The sequence below is a fragment of the Diadema antillarum genome, unplaced genomic scaffold (genome assembly GCF_040938485.1).
Source record: "Diadema antillarum isolate AM-2024a unplaced genomic scaffold, OU_Dant_1.0 scf00000000, whole genome shotgun sequence".
Taxonomy (NCBI): Eukaryota; Metazoa; Echinodermata; class Echinoidea; order Diadematoida; family Diadematidae; genus Diadema; species Diadema antillarum.
In genome coordinates, this window is record NW_027270889.1 from 575,492 (window position 1) to 590,837 (window position 15,346).

General features: G+C 41.0%; 1 protein-coding gene across 1 annotated transcript in view; it reads left to right on the forward strand.

Moving 5' to 3' along the window:
- LOC139719758 (uncharacterized) overlaps nucleotides 1–15,346 on the forward strand; it is a 46,599-nt gene that overhangs the window by 28,641 nt on the left and 2,612 nt on the right. The window contains exons 19-33 of the mRNA XM_071631474.1: nucleotides 80–256; nucleotides 1,205–1,387; nucleotides 2,514–2,765; nucleotides 4,487–4,675; nucleotides 5,253–5,504; nucleotides 6,187–6,372; nucleotides 7,278–7,526; nucleotides 8,039–8,230; nucleotides 9,439–9,627; nucleotides 10,177–10,377; nucleotides 11,933–12,181; nucleotides 12,758–13,003; nucleotides 13,352–13,552; nucleotides 14,128–14,724; nucleotides 15,178–15,333. Coding sequence (XP_071487575.1) covers nucleotides 80–256; nucleotides 1,205–1,387; nucleotides 2,514–2,765; nucleotides 4,487–4,675; nucleotides 5,253–5,504; nucleotides 6,187–6,372; nucleotides 7,278–7,526; nucleotides 8,039–8,230; nucleotides 9,439–9,627; nucleotides 10,177–10,377; nucleotides 11,933–12,181; nucleotides 12,758–13,003; nucleotides 13,352–13,552; nucleotides 14,128–14,724; nucleotides 15,178–15,333 — 3,519 coding nt within the window. The remainder of the gene's footprint in view (nucleotides 1–79; nucleotides 257–1,204; nucleotides 1,388–2,513; nucleotides 2,766–4,486; nucleotides 4,676–5,252; nucleotides 5,505–6,186; nucleotides 6,373–7,277; nucleotides 7,527–8,038; nucleotides 8,231–9,438; nucleotides 9,628–10,176; nucleotides 10,378–11,932; nucleotides 12,182–12,757; nucleotides 13,004–13,351; nucleotides 13,553–14,127; nucleotides 14,725–15,177; nucleotides 15,334–15,346) is intronic.

The following is a 15,346-nucleotide window of genomic DNA, read 5'->3' on the forward strand; positions in this document are numbered from 1 at the left end:
TTCTCAGTCATAAGCTGTTTTATGTTTATGACACTCAGTACAGCAACGACTTGCTCTGTTCTTTGCTTTCCCTCGTTAGCTGTTCGCTGTCCTCCGGTACTCCCACCCAGCTTCGGGATGATGACCTGTACGAATGGCGCAGGCCTTGGCTCGGTGTGTACCTCCAGGTGCGGCTTTGGGCACCGACTCATCGGAACCAACGTGACAGAGTGTGTGGCCGAAGGCAGATGGACAAATGACCTGCCCAATTGTACCGGTAAGAACAAGGGGAGAGGACTGTCTCTTTTTATGTCACAAACTGCCAAAACTTGAAATGTTTCGTATTTGTAATACTGCATTGTATACTGTCTGTGGCACAATGTGCGTTCATTAGCTCTTACAATATAGCATTATTCCATTTCGTAAAACTTGCTGGGCACAATCTTTTTTTTTTAAGACTTAATCAGATATGCACGCGATAAACGGGACTTGGCCATGGTGACATCATCATGATCATTTGTGTGAAGACATAATGTACCTGACAAAACAAAAAAGAATATGCAATGCATCCACATCAGTCCAGAAGGTCAGCTCTCCGTGTGTCATCATTATCCAGCTTAGATATCAATTGGGCAACATGTCTGTATCATTCTATACTTCATTTTGTTCTTCGATACCTTGACAGTAGGGATGGTAGATCCATTGTGTTCTCGAGGTCGATTGTTCACCAGTCAGGCTATAAAACAATTTGTCTGTCTGTCTGCCCACCTGTCTTGATTTCGTTTCCATCTATCAACAGCCTAGTCAGAATTGAGAAATTACATGTATATTGATGATCTAGGTGAAGTGTGAGAGGGCAGTTGAGTGAGAAGTTATTGAACAAAATGTGATGAAAAGTCAGTGTGGTGGAGCTGAAGGTCATATTCTAAAAATGTCACCATACGTGAAGCGCGCGGGTCATGCTCAGCCTGCGCTTTATGAGATGGAATGCTGATCATTATGTCACACCTACTCCTCCTCCTTGACCTAAGAAGTTGCTTTGCTTGACCCAGCATAGAGATTCCAATCCAGATGCCATGTATGATATTTTTACTCTCTGGTACTCACAGATGACCGGTTGCCAGAGTAATCAGTGATACGGCACCTCAAATAATAAAGTATTTGAAAGTGTAGAATCTTAATGTCAACTCTTCCTCCTCACAATTTCTCCCCGAATGTTCTCAAGTTATTACTTGTCCACCGCTGGAAGAGATTCCAACCAATGGACAACTTGCCTGCACAATGGGCGGGCTGTATGGCAGCCTCTGTAAGTACACCTGTGACCGTGGCTTTACCGTCCACCCTCCAGCAGCATCGCTTCGTCAGTGTTTGGCAGACGGCTGGACCGGAGAAGTGCCAGAGTGTCGAGGTAGGCGGGAGCTGTCTAGGCGTCCAGCCCAATATCAATGCTTACCGAAAATAAGTACCAGCCTACTTTATTTTCACGTTACTCTCTTCAGAGAAATAAAAAGGACGTGGTAAAGAGATATGTGTGTATATTGAGAGGGATGTAACTTCCGCTTTCCCGGTATGCCTCCATAATGAAGTACAGGTGTCGCAGATAACAACGAGGATTACAGGGGTCATCTCGGAATACACGTCATCAAGTTCTTCAGTCCCCTAGGCACCACCTACACCTTGGGTCCGTTTCATGAAAGTCTTATTAGAGACTTCATAAAATGAATTCACTTCTCTTTGAAAGTTTGGCCATTTTGAGATGTATGCAAGACTCTTATGTGATAACTTCACGAAACGGAACCGGGTTTATAATTCAAATTAAATATGATTTTAGCTGGCTGATCTTGAGAGGGTTGATTACGGAAGCTTGTGAAGTGCCACCAAGAAGATGAGATAATTTTACCTTGCCTTCTTGACTTTTTTCTTGTCCAAGAAAGCGAAAGACGAGATCTCGTCTGCTCTCTGTTTATGTCAGAGTAGGTAAGAAGACGAATAATGAGGTGTCCTCTTTTTTATACCTTTCATCTTATCTTCTTACGGACTCAAAAAGGCGAGATGACAATATCTTCCATCTTGCTTTTCCGACCCGCGAAGACGAGAAGACGAGATGGCGAGCAAAACTCGCATTTTTCCTGCGACGTATTCTGTTAATCATGTTAGTGACATGGAAACATATCAGCATAGGGAAAGGTGCATTCGCATGTCTTTCGTTAAAGTTATTAGTAATTAAGCAATAATCGACAGATGAAGTCAAGTGCAGAATCTTTGTTTGTAACCCTTTTTGCGATCGTGTCAAAGTAGTTTGCAGACAAGATAGTGTAGAAAGTACTATGAAACAAGTGACACGTAGTTGTATATTCGTTTGCCACATGCGTGATGTTGAGGGTATCATAAACAAACACATGTCAACATGCTTGGCATTACATGGTATAGTTCTTTTAATACTTCGTCCCCATCCTTTCTAAATGTTTTTTACACCCCTAACCATGTTATAAACCATTCTCGGGTCCGTTTGTGCCCTACCACTCTCCCCGTAGATACCATGAAGCCCGTCTTCCCGTCCTGTCCGGTCGCCTTGTTCTACGTTTCGGACAAGCTGCAGGAGACCGCTGTTGCCTTCTGGCAGAATCCTGTGGCAACCGATAACTCCGGAGAGACCATCAGGGTAGAACACGTCGCTGGACCTCTCCCCGGTGACTCCCTTGCTGGCGGTTCGCACGTCGTGGACTACGAGGCCAAAGATTCTTCCGGGAATACTGCTTTCTGCAACTTCACCATATTTGTCAGAGGTAAGATGGGAATTGCATTTTTTTAAGTGAGGGTATCACCAATACGTAGGTGCCGTGCACAGAGCAGCGTTTTAGATGCATTATGGGATAGCACATGGGACAAACTTGCCCCGGTTTTGGCTGCGCATGCACTTATATCACGCTCTGTCTTTATAAAGAGGTATTTTTTGTTGAAGATTTCTTCGCTTTCCATCATGTGACCAGCACAATGAAGCCTTGCAGTAGTGAGCCATGACTCTAGTGACCGCAAATCAGTAAAGCTTAGACACTTTCAACTCTTTTAAAGGGATTGTATAGTTTTGGTTGAGACCTTATTTCAGGTTTCTAACATTTTTGGTGAGATAATGAGAAACCTCTTATAAAATATGGAAGAGCATGTAATTCTATGAGGAATTCAACGTTCATTTGATGAAAATTGGTTTTGAAATGGCTGAGATATCCAAAAAAGAGTGATTCTAATAAAGTGTGGGACCCACACTTTATTACGATCGCTTTGTTTTACTTTGTTTTTGGATGTTTCAGTCATTCCAAACCCGATTTTCATCAAATAAACTTTGAATTCCTCTTAAAATTGTATGTTCTGTACTATATCATAAGTGTTTTCTTCGTATCTCGCAAAAAGTTAAAAGCCCAATTCTCATCTCCACCAATACTGTACCATCCCTTTAAGCTGAATTATAGCCAAGAAAAAAGGGCTAGCAACTGAAAAGCAGACAAAAAAAACTCCATTGAATCGTATGGGTACTGCGACTCGCGTGAGACAACCGGAAGCGAACAAGGGACCGAGGAATCCCACAGTGCACCTGTGACAGAGCTCTTCAGCGTGCGCAGGAGTTTTTTACGTCATTGGCGATAGCGAGAATTAGGTGGCAACATCGATCTGTGTTCATACTCAGCTTCGATGAACAGAACAAAGCGAAACAAGCAGAACAGGGAAACATTGTTCGAGTCAAAAGACAGTGCCTTGAAACGATCATTTTTGGTCATATTGGAATGTACAAATTGAATGAGGTAATGATAATATCACTCCACATGTGTCTGCTGCATCTAAATTGTTGTTTCTTTTTTATAAAATCAATTACAAGAAAACATATTTCTTATCGATTTCCTTGAGAGCCGAGAGTGTAGCTATAACGACTTTGTAAAGTGAGAATTATATAAACTGCAAAATTGATTACCAAAAATGATTATCGTAACAATTTTTTTTTTTATACAAAGCAATGGCAGAGTTCCATCCTATCCTTGCTTCCTGAATCAACGATTGTATCTAATTTTCACACTCTGCAAGCCTAACAACGTTTTGTGTTTGAGTCAACTTGATATCTGGTCACAGATTCTTTCTGGTACAATGTAATTGTTCCAGTCGTAAAGAGGAAAGACAATGGTGATAGCTTGATATAGACCTCGCACGCATATGTAGTTTCTGAATGCTGTTTTCATCAGCTTTTGGGGGAATAAAATTATAAATGTTCTTCAAAATATTGTGCATACCATACTCTGGTTTTTGTCTGATTACCACAAATTTCGCTAGTCACATAGTCAACGAAAGAGGTAAAAAAATGGCCTCCAAGAACACATCGTAATGTAGATGGTCTCCATGCAGAGAAATCGTCAACTTTGCTTCTTGAATCATTAAACAATACTAGCAATTGAATCATAAAGAATGTTTTCTTTCTTTGATTTAAAAAAAAAAAACACCACACAATAACAATGATGACCAGTCATCCGATGTGCCGAGCTGTCGAGTAGCGATAGCATGTCTATCAGCTGTTCCCATGGTAACCTGCTGGATTCTGTCTGTACCTTCTCGTGCGAGAGACCCGGAAGTTCTCTGGTTGGAGTAGAGTCGGTGCAGTGTGTCTACGAGAACGAGAATACTCGATGGAGCAACCCACTGCCCTCTTGCACAGGTGAGCACTCACCCAACCGTAGACGTGGTTCAGGAAGTTTGAACCTCAAACCTTGTCTCTGTAATTTTTTTTTTCTCCCTGAATTCGAACGTAATGATTCTTGAATCTGGAAGACACGGTATACGCAGGGGTATCATAGAGTTTGAATGCTGATCCGGTTCGGATATATTCAAGAATCCCCCGTAATGAATTGTTCTAACATCGTTATTATGATTATATGTAAGGAACACACACCGCTGGAGAATTTCGACTGAAGTCGACCGTTACCCGCCGGTGAGCGTACGCTTTGAAGCACGTCACATTTGTTGCACATCCATTCGAGCCAACATCTCCCTACATTACAGGGTGTACAACTCAACGCAGAACCTTGCCCATGATATTTTTTTTTTTACTACAATTACTTGTTTCCATGAATACGTGTCGGTCACAAACAGGAGTGTGATCGTTTCCATTCATAGCTACGAGATACTTAATTTGACTTTTAGCACACTTAGGAATCATTTTTACTTTGTGTTGTTTTTACTTAAATGCAGTATAAGGAGCCTTTATCATCATGATAAATTATGTACATTTACAGGTCTTCAGCGTCCTGTCTTCAGGGATTGTCCGATGTCACAGGTGGTCGTAGCCAGTAACAATAGCGAGTCAGCCGTAGTGACTTGGGCCCCGCCCATAGCAACGGACAACACCCTTAACGTTATCCCGGCTGTCCTCGTCATCGGACAGGGACCCGAGAGCGAGTTTGACGAAGGACTGCACATTGTGGTGTACAAGGCCAGAGACGCTTCCGAAAATCTTGCCTGGTGTAACTTTACCATCACAGTGCAAGGTAAGCGATTTATCATTAACAAAATAATGTTTGATTCCCACCCCCACCCCCTCCCCGCCCCTTGGTAAAGGCTCACATTCTAATTCACACCTTACAAGCCAAGAGTAACTTAGACCGGTTTCGCAGCATACGACGTGAGAATGAAAATGTAAAAAGAAAATAAAACAAAGGAAAACACCCTCTCCATTTTCCCTTTCTCCCACACAACAAAGCCTACGTGTCTTATATCATCTTACTGTCATTTATTCTGATAGGTTCGGAAAAGCCAGTTTCTATATCATATTACATATCTTTTTAAAACTGAAGATCTCCTCTTCAGAATGTGACTGTAAACTAATACTTCTATTCCACAGAGATTGTTTTTTTTCCTCATCGGTCACTTGTCGTTTTGTCATTGGTCTCTTGTCGAAAGCAAAGTTTGTCGCTTCCGATAATCAACAATTGACTCGACAGTCAACCAACACAAGGCGGATTCATCAGACCGCGATTCGATAAACTTCGGTTGGTGGTCGGAAGCAACAAACTTTGCTTCCTACAAGAGAACGCTGAAAATTTTTATTCATTTATTTATTCTTTTTTCTTTTGTTTGGTTGTGTTCGTGATGCAGGGCAGGGTATATTTTACTTTAAGTAACCTCGTTGGGTAATTTTTTTGATTTTTCTTCTCCCTGCCATGCCTGCAGTCATACGCTGCCCCAGCCTTCCTCAGCCTGATGTTGGAGCAATAGAGTGTACGGGTCAAGTTCTTGGGTCAGTGTGCACCAAGGTGTGTCCGGACAGGTACGGACTCCTTTCTGGACCATCGACCGTTGAATGTCTCAGGAACGAAGATATGGGCATGTGGTCAAACCAGCTTCCAGACTGCGTTGGTAAGTCCTCTGGAAACTGGCATGACAGTCGGCATAACACAAATACAACCTGATTAAGAAGTGCGCCCCCATAATGCCACTCCCCCCCCCCCAACACACCCATACACACACACACACACACACACACACACACACACACACACACACACACACACAAATAGACATTTTTGATATTTTGTTCTTGATCGATGGTGACGGTTAACTGTTTTCTATCAGGTCAAAAAAACCCCCAAAAAACAGTAGTCCACGGTTCCCACAAAGGAATCCAGAAAACCGTCAGTAACTTGAAGTAATATATATTCCTCTTTATACTCAATTGGTACAATGTTTTTGGAAAAAAAAAAATTCTACTCAAATTTTGTGTGACTTTATCAATTTGTCATAGTGGTGGGTTAGACAATTATTTATGTTCTCCTCACTTCATTTCTCTTTTTGTCTATGAATCCATCCATCCACCTTTATATCCATATATCCACCTATCCATCAAATCATCTATCCATATTAATCCTTTCATTGTTCTATCCATCAAACCATCTATCTTTGCATCTATCCATGTATCTATGTATCTATGCATCTACCTACCTACATATAATCTATCTATCTATCCATCTATCTATTCATCTATGCTATCCAATCATCTATCCATCCATCTATCTATTTATCTATCTATCTATCTATCTATCTATCCATCCATCCATCTGTCTATTCCTTTATTATATTAATTTATCCATCTATCTATCCATCCATCTATGTATCTATATCCATCTATCCAATTATCCGTCTATCTATTATCTATATATCTATCTTTCTATCTATCGATCTATCTATCTATCTATCTATCTATCTATCTATCTATCTATCTATCAATATGTATCAATCCATCACTCTCTGTCTGCCTTTCTCAGATGACAGTCCACCGATTCTGACTCCCCTGCCACCGTCAAGACGAGTCTTCGCCGAGCCTCTCCAAACGAGCGTCACCGTTGACTGGGAGCCCCCTCGGGTGGAGGGCGAGACGGAGGAGATTACCGTGGTGCACGAGGCGGGGCCCGCTCCAAACAGCGACTTAGAGGAAGGAGTCCACTGGGTATCGTACTATGCAGAAGACAGCGCAGGGAACGTTGCCAAGCATACTTTCAATATCACAGTGATAGGTACTGAATTTAGATGGCTTTCGCTCTGTTTTTGTTCTTAGCAGTAGTAGGGCCTATTAGTAGTATTAGTAGTTAAAACAGAGGGGTTATAGATAATAATGGTAGTAACAACAATAATAGTAATAATGATAATAATAATGATAACAATAAAAAAAATAATTATAATAATAATAATACATCCATAATATATGATTCTGTTATCTTTTAAGATTCATAGTAGTAATAGAAGTTATGGTAGTAATATCACCTAGTTATCATCATCACCATCATCATCCTTATCATCATCGTCATTATCATTATTACATTTATAACATTTTTAACAAATATTTCAAGATATGATGAAAAGTTTATAACAATGAATTCTTTGTCTTACAGATGATAGAATAAAATACAATCGCAAACTTACTTGAAGAATAGGGTCACTTTAAGAGGAAACATCGTGATTAATATTCAGTAATTCTATATTTATGTCCGTGGAAATATTAACCCACTGGCTTTGATATTTACAACAGTGGTCCGCTGCCCCGAACTGGAAGTAACCGGTAATCCCAGGGTAGACTGTAGCCATGGTAACCTCCTTGGCTCCTCCTGCTCTGCTGATTGTCTCTATTTTTCAAACCTGGTTGGATCCTCGGTTCTCGAATGTCTCTCAGACGGGAGGACGGAGGTGGGAAGTTGGAGTGCTTCTCTTCCATCTTGTCAAAGTGAGTTATAGTATATCACGACGAAAGAAAAACCCTTCTTATTTAATACGCCAATGTACCGGGTAATTTGTCCGTCAATCATGTCAGTTGCAAAGAAGAAACCTGAGTAAATTGCCAGGTTAAGGAGATGGTATAGTGTTGGTGGAGATGAGCATTGGGCTTGTAACTTTCTGCTAAGCATCAAGAAATCACTCATGAAATAGTACAGAGCATGTCATTCATCGGTTTTTGAATGGCTGAGACATCCAAAAACAAAATAGGACAAAGAGACCGTAATAAAAAGTGGGTCCCACCTTTTATTAGGATCACTCTATTTTGGATATCTCAGCTGTTTTCAAACCAATTTTCATCAAATAAACGATGAATTCCTTTTGGAATCACATGCTCTTTCATATCACATAAGAGGTTTCTCGTTATCTCACCAAAGAATGCTAGAAACATGAAGTAAAAACTCCCTTTAAGTCAGTAATAAGAAGATCAAAAGAAAATACTGTAATGTACCTTGTCTTACATTCCACTGTCAGCCATCTGAGTGTGATATATTGACGTCAAATGGTGACGAGATTGTATGCGGATAAAATGAGTACTTTAGTCCAAAACTGGTCATAAATCATCTGTTGGTAAAACGTGCTGATGTATATGTGACATGAGAGGGCAATGGATGAACAATTCACATCCTGGAGACTTCCAAACACTATCTCTTTGCATTTTGATATTCGAAAGTGCTTGCAGAGATGCAATATTTGTATCTACTTGACAGAACAAAAAAGGCGGTCGTGTTCATAATTATGGAAGTTATGTCACATATTTTTGGCTAAAATCACTTGTTTCTACTAACCTTTCAAAGAAAGAAAATCTGTCAATGTGCACACGGCTCTGATCATCTTTCTCTAGTTTCCTACACCTACCTACTCACTCAATTCCGATCATTGCAAAAACAATCATATAATTTTGTAAAAAAACGGAGTAAAGATAAATTGAATCAAATCAAATCAAATCAAATAATATTAATATCAAAGAATGAAGTTCAATTCTGATAAAAGTGTTGTCAACGCACATAGTGGGAATGATGTGATGCATGATGTAAATCATTACAATCTGTGCAAATGAATGCATTGGATTTGCATTATTCAATCCTTCAAACATTATTTTGTTGATATATTTTATCCATTTTTTCCATTCTTTTTTATAATATTTCGACCCATCAGTTCAGACGTGTCCAGCCCTGGATGTCCCGCCATTTGCCACGATGAGTGAGTGCCCTGCCGGCGAGGTGGAGTCCCATGAATTTGGGATCAGCTGCAAGTTCACCTGCCTCGAGGGATACTTCGGCGTGGGCGAGCCGAGGAAAGTGTGCCGGGCTGACGGGTGGTCAAGCACAGACTTCCGGTGTCAGAGTGAGAGTGCCCCTGCTTAGCGTTTCCAACACTTCTAGAAACATCGTTGTACTTCGCAGTCTTTAGTCCCACAGCGTTTCCAACACTTCTAGAAACATCGCAATACTTCGCAGTCTTTAGTCCCACTAAGTATGACAAGTGTAATGTAAATAGAATGTTGATCGTGGCAAAGCGAGAGCGTAGGGAATTTAAAATTTTCTTATCTGCTTTTATACAATCCACAGCACATTTCGATACATTTTTTATTTTATTTGGGGGGGGGGGGGGGAGGAGGGGGAGAGTTGCATTTTTTCCACCTTTACTTTGTTTTGCCGCAATTTGCTTTGAATGCCGATTTGACTGGTGCAACGAGCACGTAATTGGAAGCTTGTTTATAACTGTACTTGGTGACATTACTTTTTTTAAGAAGACACGGGTGCCTGTGTTATATTCAGTTATTTGTGTTGTTCCATTAAGAGCTTGGTATGTTGTTGTTTTTTTTCCTTCTGAAAATTTTCCATCAAATTTGCCCCAACCTGTTTTGTTTTGTGTTTTTTTTTCAAACGCCAGGGCTACCATGTATGCCACTGCAACAGACTGCAGGTCTGATCATTTTCCCGGATGATTGTGTGACGGCGCCAGTGTACGGTACGGTTTGTGGCGTGCAGTGCAGGAGGTCTGGCTTTAGTCTTCTGCGTGAAGACCTGACGGAGACTCGCTGCACGGCGGACGGCACGTGGGAGCACAGTCTTGAGGAGTTCAGTTGTCATGGTGACTACATATTTTCATCTTTCACCGAGTTTCTTCCTCAGCTAAGTTCATGAAGTTAGACTCCCTGTGGCCCTGTCAATGCATACCATACATGAAATACGTTAAAAACAACAACAACAAACAACGGTAAACTATCCACCAATGCTACAAAGGCTATTGATATCCCAGGCCTTGCCTGGAAAACTTCCTACATTAGTTTCGTTCAGGCGGCGATACTCAACCTTGAGAATAAGCTAACTTAGGATAAGCTCTATGGGACGCCAAATGTCGCACGGTCAATTTCGTTGCGAAATCAATTGTGCGACGTTTGGCGCCCCATAGAGCTTATCCTCGAATTTACATTTGTAGCTTATCTTCGTCACCGTCAGAACGTAACTACAATTCCTTGACCCCAAATATCCCTAAACAAACAATCGAAAACAAAAACTACTGATTGCCGAAATATAGAACAAAAGGGAACCTTTGTCCGTTTTGTCCCACAAATTAAAAGTTTTAATATGTTCATGAAACTAGAGGTGCAAATGCAACATCTCAAGCTACATTGTAGTATGTTTAGGTATTCCATACTGGAGTCATTCCACTATGTTCCAACGAGTTAATCTCCTTTAACGTTAGCGTAAGGAGTGCAAAATTCTGTTGCTGACATTTAAGCTGAATGAAATCTAACATTTACATTCTCTTTCATCTTTGAAATATAAAAATTAGTCCATTTCCATAAGAGAAACAAAAAAGTGAAATGTTTCAGTACTGCACTATAAATAAAAAAAGACAATCCTTTATCATACAAGACAATGAAGATCGGAGGGGCGTTGTATTTTTATTTTTTGGTGGTGGTGGTATTTGTTCTACTGATTCTGAGTTTCTCGGTTTAAAATTGTATATGAGTATTTTCATATTTCTTGCTTTCAATACCAGAATAATATCATCAACCATTTCAGAATTTCAGTGCATAATGCACTTCAGAGGTCGTAGATGTTATAACACTCTGCAGCATCTGAAGTCGCACTGCTTATGCTACGGTACATGCATAATGTAACTGTTGTGATTATATTGGTATGGGGGAATACGTACTCAGTTGCATTTAAACTTCATTCATATCATGTCCTGTCATTCATTCATTCATTTTTGGAGCCAGTTTTGTCATAAGTGGGCTAATTTCATTTGTGTGATATGTTTTGAAGATGAAGTTGGACAATGATAATGATATATCCTAAGACAACCGACATATCATGTCCTGTCATTCATTCATTCATTTTTGGAGCCAGTTTTTTCATAAGTGGGCTAATTTCATTTGTGTGATATGTTTTGAAGATGAAGTTGGACAATGATAATGATATATCCTAAGACAACCGACGAATACAGAGATAGCAAGTCAAGAATATTATGCTTAATTGATTTATAAGACATTTCGGTAATGGGGCACCAATATCTACTATTACAAATAAACAATTTATTGATGTTCATGTGGGTATGAAAATTTACAAGTGTATGACAATCGTAATTAGACCTCACAAGACTCGGAAATGATGAATTGTGATGTCCTCTCAAACCCTAGATGTGGCTGCACCGGTGATTGAATATTGTCCAGCGTCCACCACCGTCTCAATCACCGAGAAGTGGGGAGTGGAGGTGACCTTCCGCCAACCTATTGCCCGGGACAACAGTCAAGGCGACCTGCGTATGGTAACCTCGCCGCCGGACGTGGCTACACCGTACAACATTACCCAGGACACGCAGTTCTCATTCACTTTTTATGATGAGGCCAACAACAGCGCAGAGTGCCGATTTGACGTGTTCGCAAAATGTGAGCATTACATGTGGTGTTTGAGACTAACCCTTTGCCAATAGGAAGGAGAAGGGAGGGATACAGTGATTCTATTAAAATCATATCGAAGGTTTGAATTTGAACAAGGTACCGAAGTATTCTCTTCTTTTCTTTTCCTCAAAATACTTTCTAATCAATGTTAACAGATCGATATGGTAAAGAAATATATGTAGACTTGTAGAATTGGCAATTAGGTGAAGATATCAACTTTTATCCATCCTATCAAGATAAGAATTACAAACACACATTAATCTCATATGTTTATGCCTTTGAATGATTCGATTTCTTGCTTGCGTATAGCAACCAAATTTCACACGATGCTTCGTTAATATCAAATTTGTATTTCCGACGTGTGATTTGAAAGTTATCAGTTATCTGTTGCATCAATAAATAAATCTGCTATATTAATAAATTTCATGCCAAGTGTTTTGTGTTTACGATGTTTTATCTCTTGTTCTTGTGTTGATCTATTGATCTATTGATTTGGTTTTGAAGTCGTTAGCTGCTATAAGAGAAATTAATCCCATGCAATATTTCTTCTTGCTGTTATTGAAGATGAACTGCCAGCGGATATTCTTCTCTGTCCTAATGACACCGTCATTGAGACCTTGGAGTCGACCCTAAATGTGTCTTGGGAAAGGCCGCTGTTTGAGGGGGAGGATCGCGAAAACATCGTGGTGTCCGCCAATGTCAATACCACGTGGAAGGTGCTACAGCTTGGCACTCACGTCATAGAGTACATCGCGGTCAACACTCACAGCGGGGAAGAGACGGTGTGCAGCTTTAACATCACTCTGGAACGTGAGTATTTCACTTCACGAAGGCATTGTTATGAGTTGCTTGATTCCCTGATGTATTTTGTTCTTGTTAAGGGTCGGTTAAGGTTTCAAATGTTTTCTCGCAAATTGTATATATTTACGATTAAACCTGCTCTTTAAAGAGGAAAGAAAATGATAAGAAATATGAAATATTTTCAATCATAACTTCAAGCATATTTCATTTCATGTGACAAGCGAGGTATCATAGGAAGTGTCAAACTGCATACTGCTTTATTTGATAGCGGACTTCATTTAAGGTTAAAAAATGACGCTTAATTAGTTTTGCAATCAAACTCGTCACACATCAACCATAATGTTGTTCTATTCACAGCGCCGCATTGTCCCACGCTGGAACCGCCACACAACGGCGCCCTCTCTTGTCGCCGATGGCCCAGGGGAGAATTCTGCAGCCTCTCATGTGACGATGGCTACGACGTGCCGCGGCTGCCTTCGGAGGAAGCTCCGCCTTCCATGTATTCGTGCATGAACTCCAAGGAGTGGCAACCACATTCAAATGTCCCAGACTGCTCAGGTATTATACCACGTGACCTTAAACTTCTTTCAAAGTAGACCACCAAATATGAGTAAAGTGGAACATTGCAAATTTGTACTTGTATAATAGGGATAATGACGAAAATGCAAGAATTTAGTTGCCCTTAAAATTTTACGACAATAGTCATTTTTGTGGAGAAACTTCACTCATAATTGAAGCATATCATAACCTGCCTACCGACAAAACGATCTTGGCTTGATTGGATAGGCGATCTGGCATGGCATTTTTGTTTGTTTGTTTGTGTGTTTTATTTCAAAATTGAAAATCCCGAAACACACAGCTGGCTGGGGGTAAAATATCGAAACTCATTTGATCGTAGTTAACAGTGACTTTATTTCCATTTCATATAGATGCTTAGTCACGTGGAAGCGTGAACTTTGTAACGACATTACTTTTCCGTTCGCTATGTTAGGTTTGATAGGACGTACAGTGTATCTTGAAATCGAGATTCAAGATTCAAGATGCCAATGTTGTTTTCCATGGTGCAATATTCCTGATAAACCCCGCGACGTGCTACCATTAAATTTTACTGTATTTCCTCGCTTTTTCCCCAGAGGAGCGGAATCGTAGAAGGAGCAACCTTCCAGCAGAGATGTACCACACTGGAGATTGTGCTGATGTGTCAACCCAGGAGCAGATTGCCCTGGCTCTCATGACCATCTTCAGGTCGTCCGACTCCGGGTCCATCTGTGAGGAGAATGATGCGGAATGCTCCATCAATCATGTATCCGTCACATGCGGCTCGCAGGATGCATTTCGGGAACTTCCCCCGACGCGTCTGAACAAACGCAGCGCGTTTACATCCGGAAGGCTCGCATCCATGTGTCCGCCTAGTCAGCGGGGGGAGATGACGCGGAAGAACGTTACCCGTATTTCCTTCAACATCGGTTTGGAAGACGGGATGTCAGCTGCTGCAAACGGTGACGTCGATCTCTCTGAGCTGCGTGAACAGTTGGACAGCGCTGCCCAGAACATGGCGTCCCGATTTGTCGACGTTCTCTCCAGCACGTTGGAAGATCTTCTCACAGGGAGCCGTGACATCGACTCACGGTTGATGGAATGGCTCTGCGAACCCGTCGTGCAGTTTGGTGAAGTGGAAATCGAATGCGACGATGGCTTCGTCCGCCAGGCGACATCATCATTGAAATGTGGTGAGTATTCCATATCAAATAAACTGTCATTGCGTCCTGTCATGCCTGGACACCAGCGTGGATCAGGTGAAACATGTGACGGTGACTTATAAATTTCATTATAAATGATTTGATAAAGAAAAAAGTTTTCGGCATATTGGCATTTCACGTTTCCAAGTCGTCACGCTGTCCATGTACCCTGAATCTCACTATATCCCTCCAAAAAGTGCAGATGCATGCACTAACAAGATTTGGGTCAAGATCCTAAAGGTCGAGGACTTTGCCTTGTGATCAAAATGTTCTCGTTTGTACCTTGTATGCCATGGTGCATGTTAAATCCTTCAGTAGCCATGGTAGTTGGTCTGTATAAATAGATTAACACTGAGTGACTTATACACAACTAAGGTTTTGTTCGTTAGCTTAAACGCAGGACATGGTTTTCTTTTGACACTTTGTTTGTTTGTTTTTATTCAGTGGCATGTCCAAGAGGCTTTTACTCCGCGGGAAGTGAGTGCATGCCTTGTGCCCAAGGATTCTACCAAGACAAGCCTGCCCAGACATCATGCGAGCCGTGTCCACCGGGGCAGAGCACGTCAAGAACGGGCAGCAAAACAATGGATTCCTGCACTGGTATGATATGCTG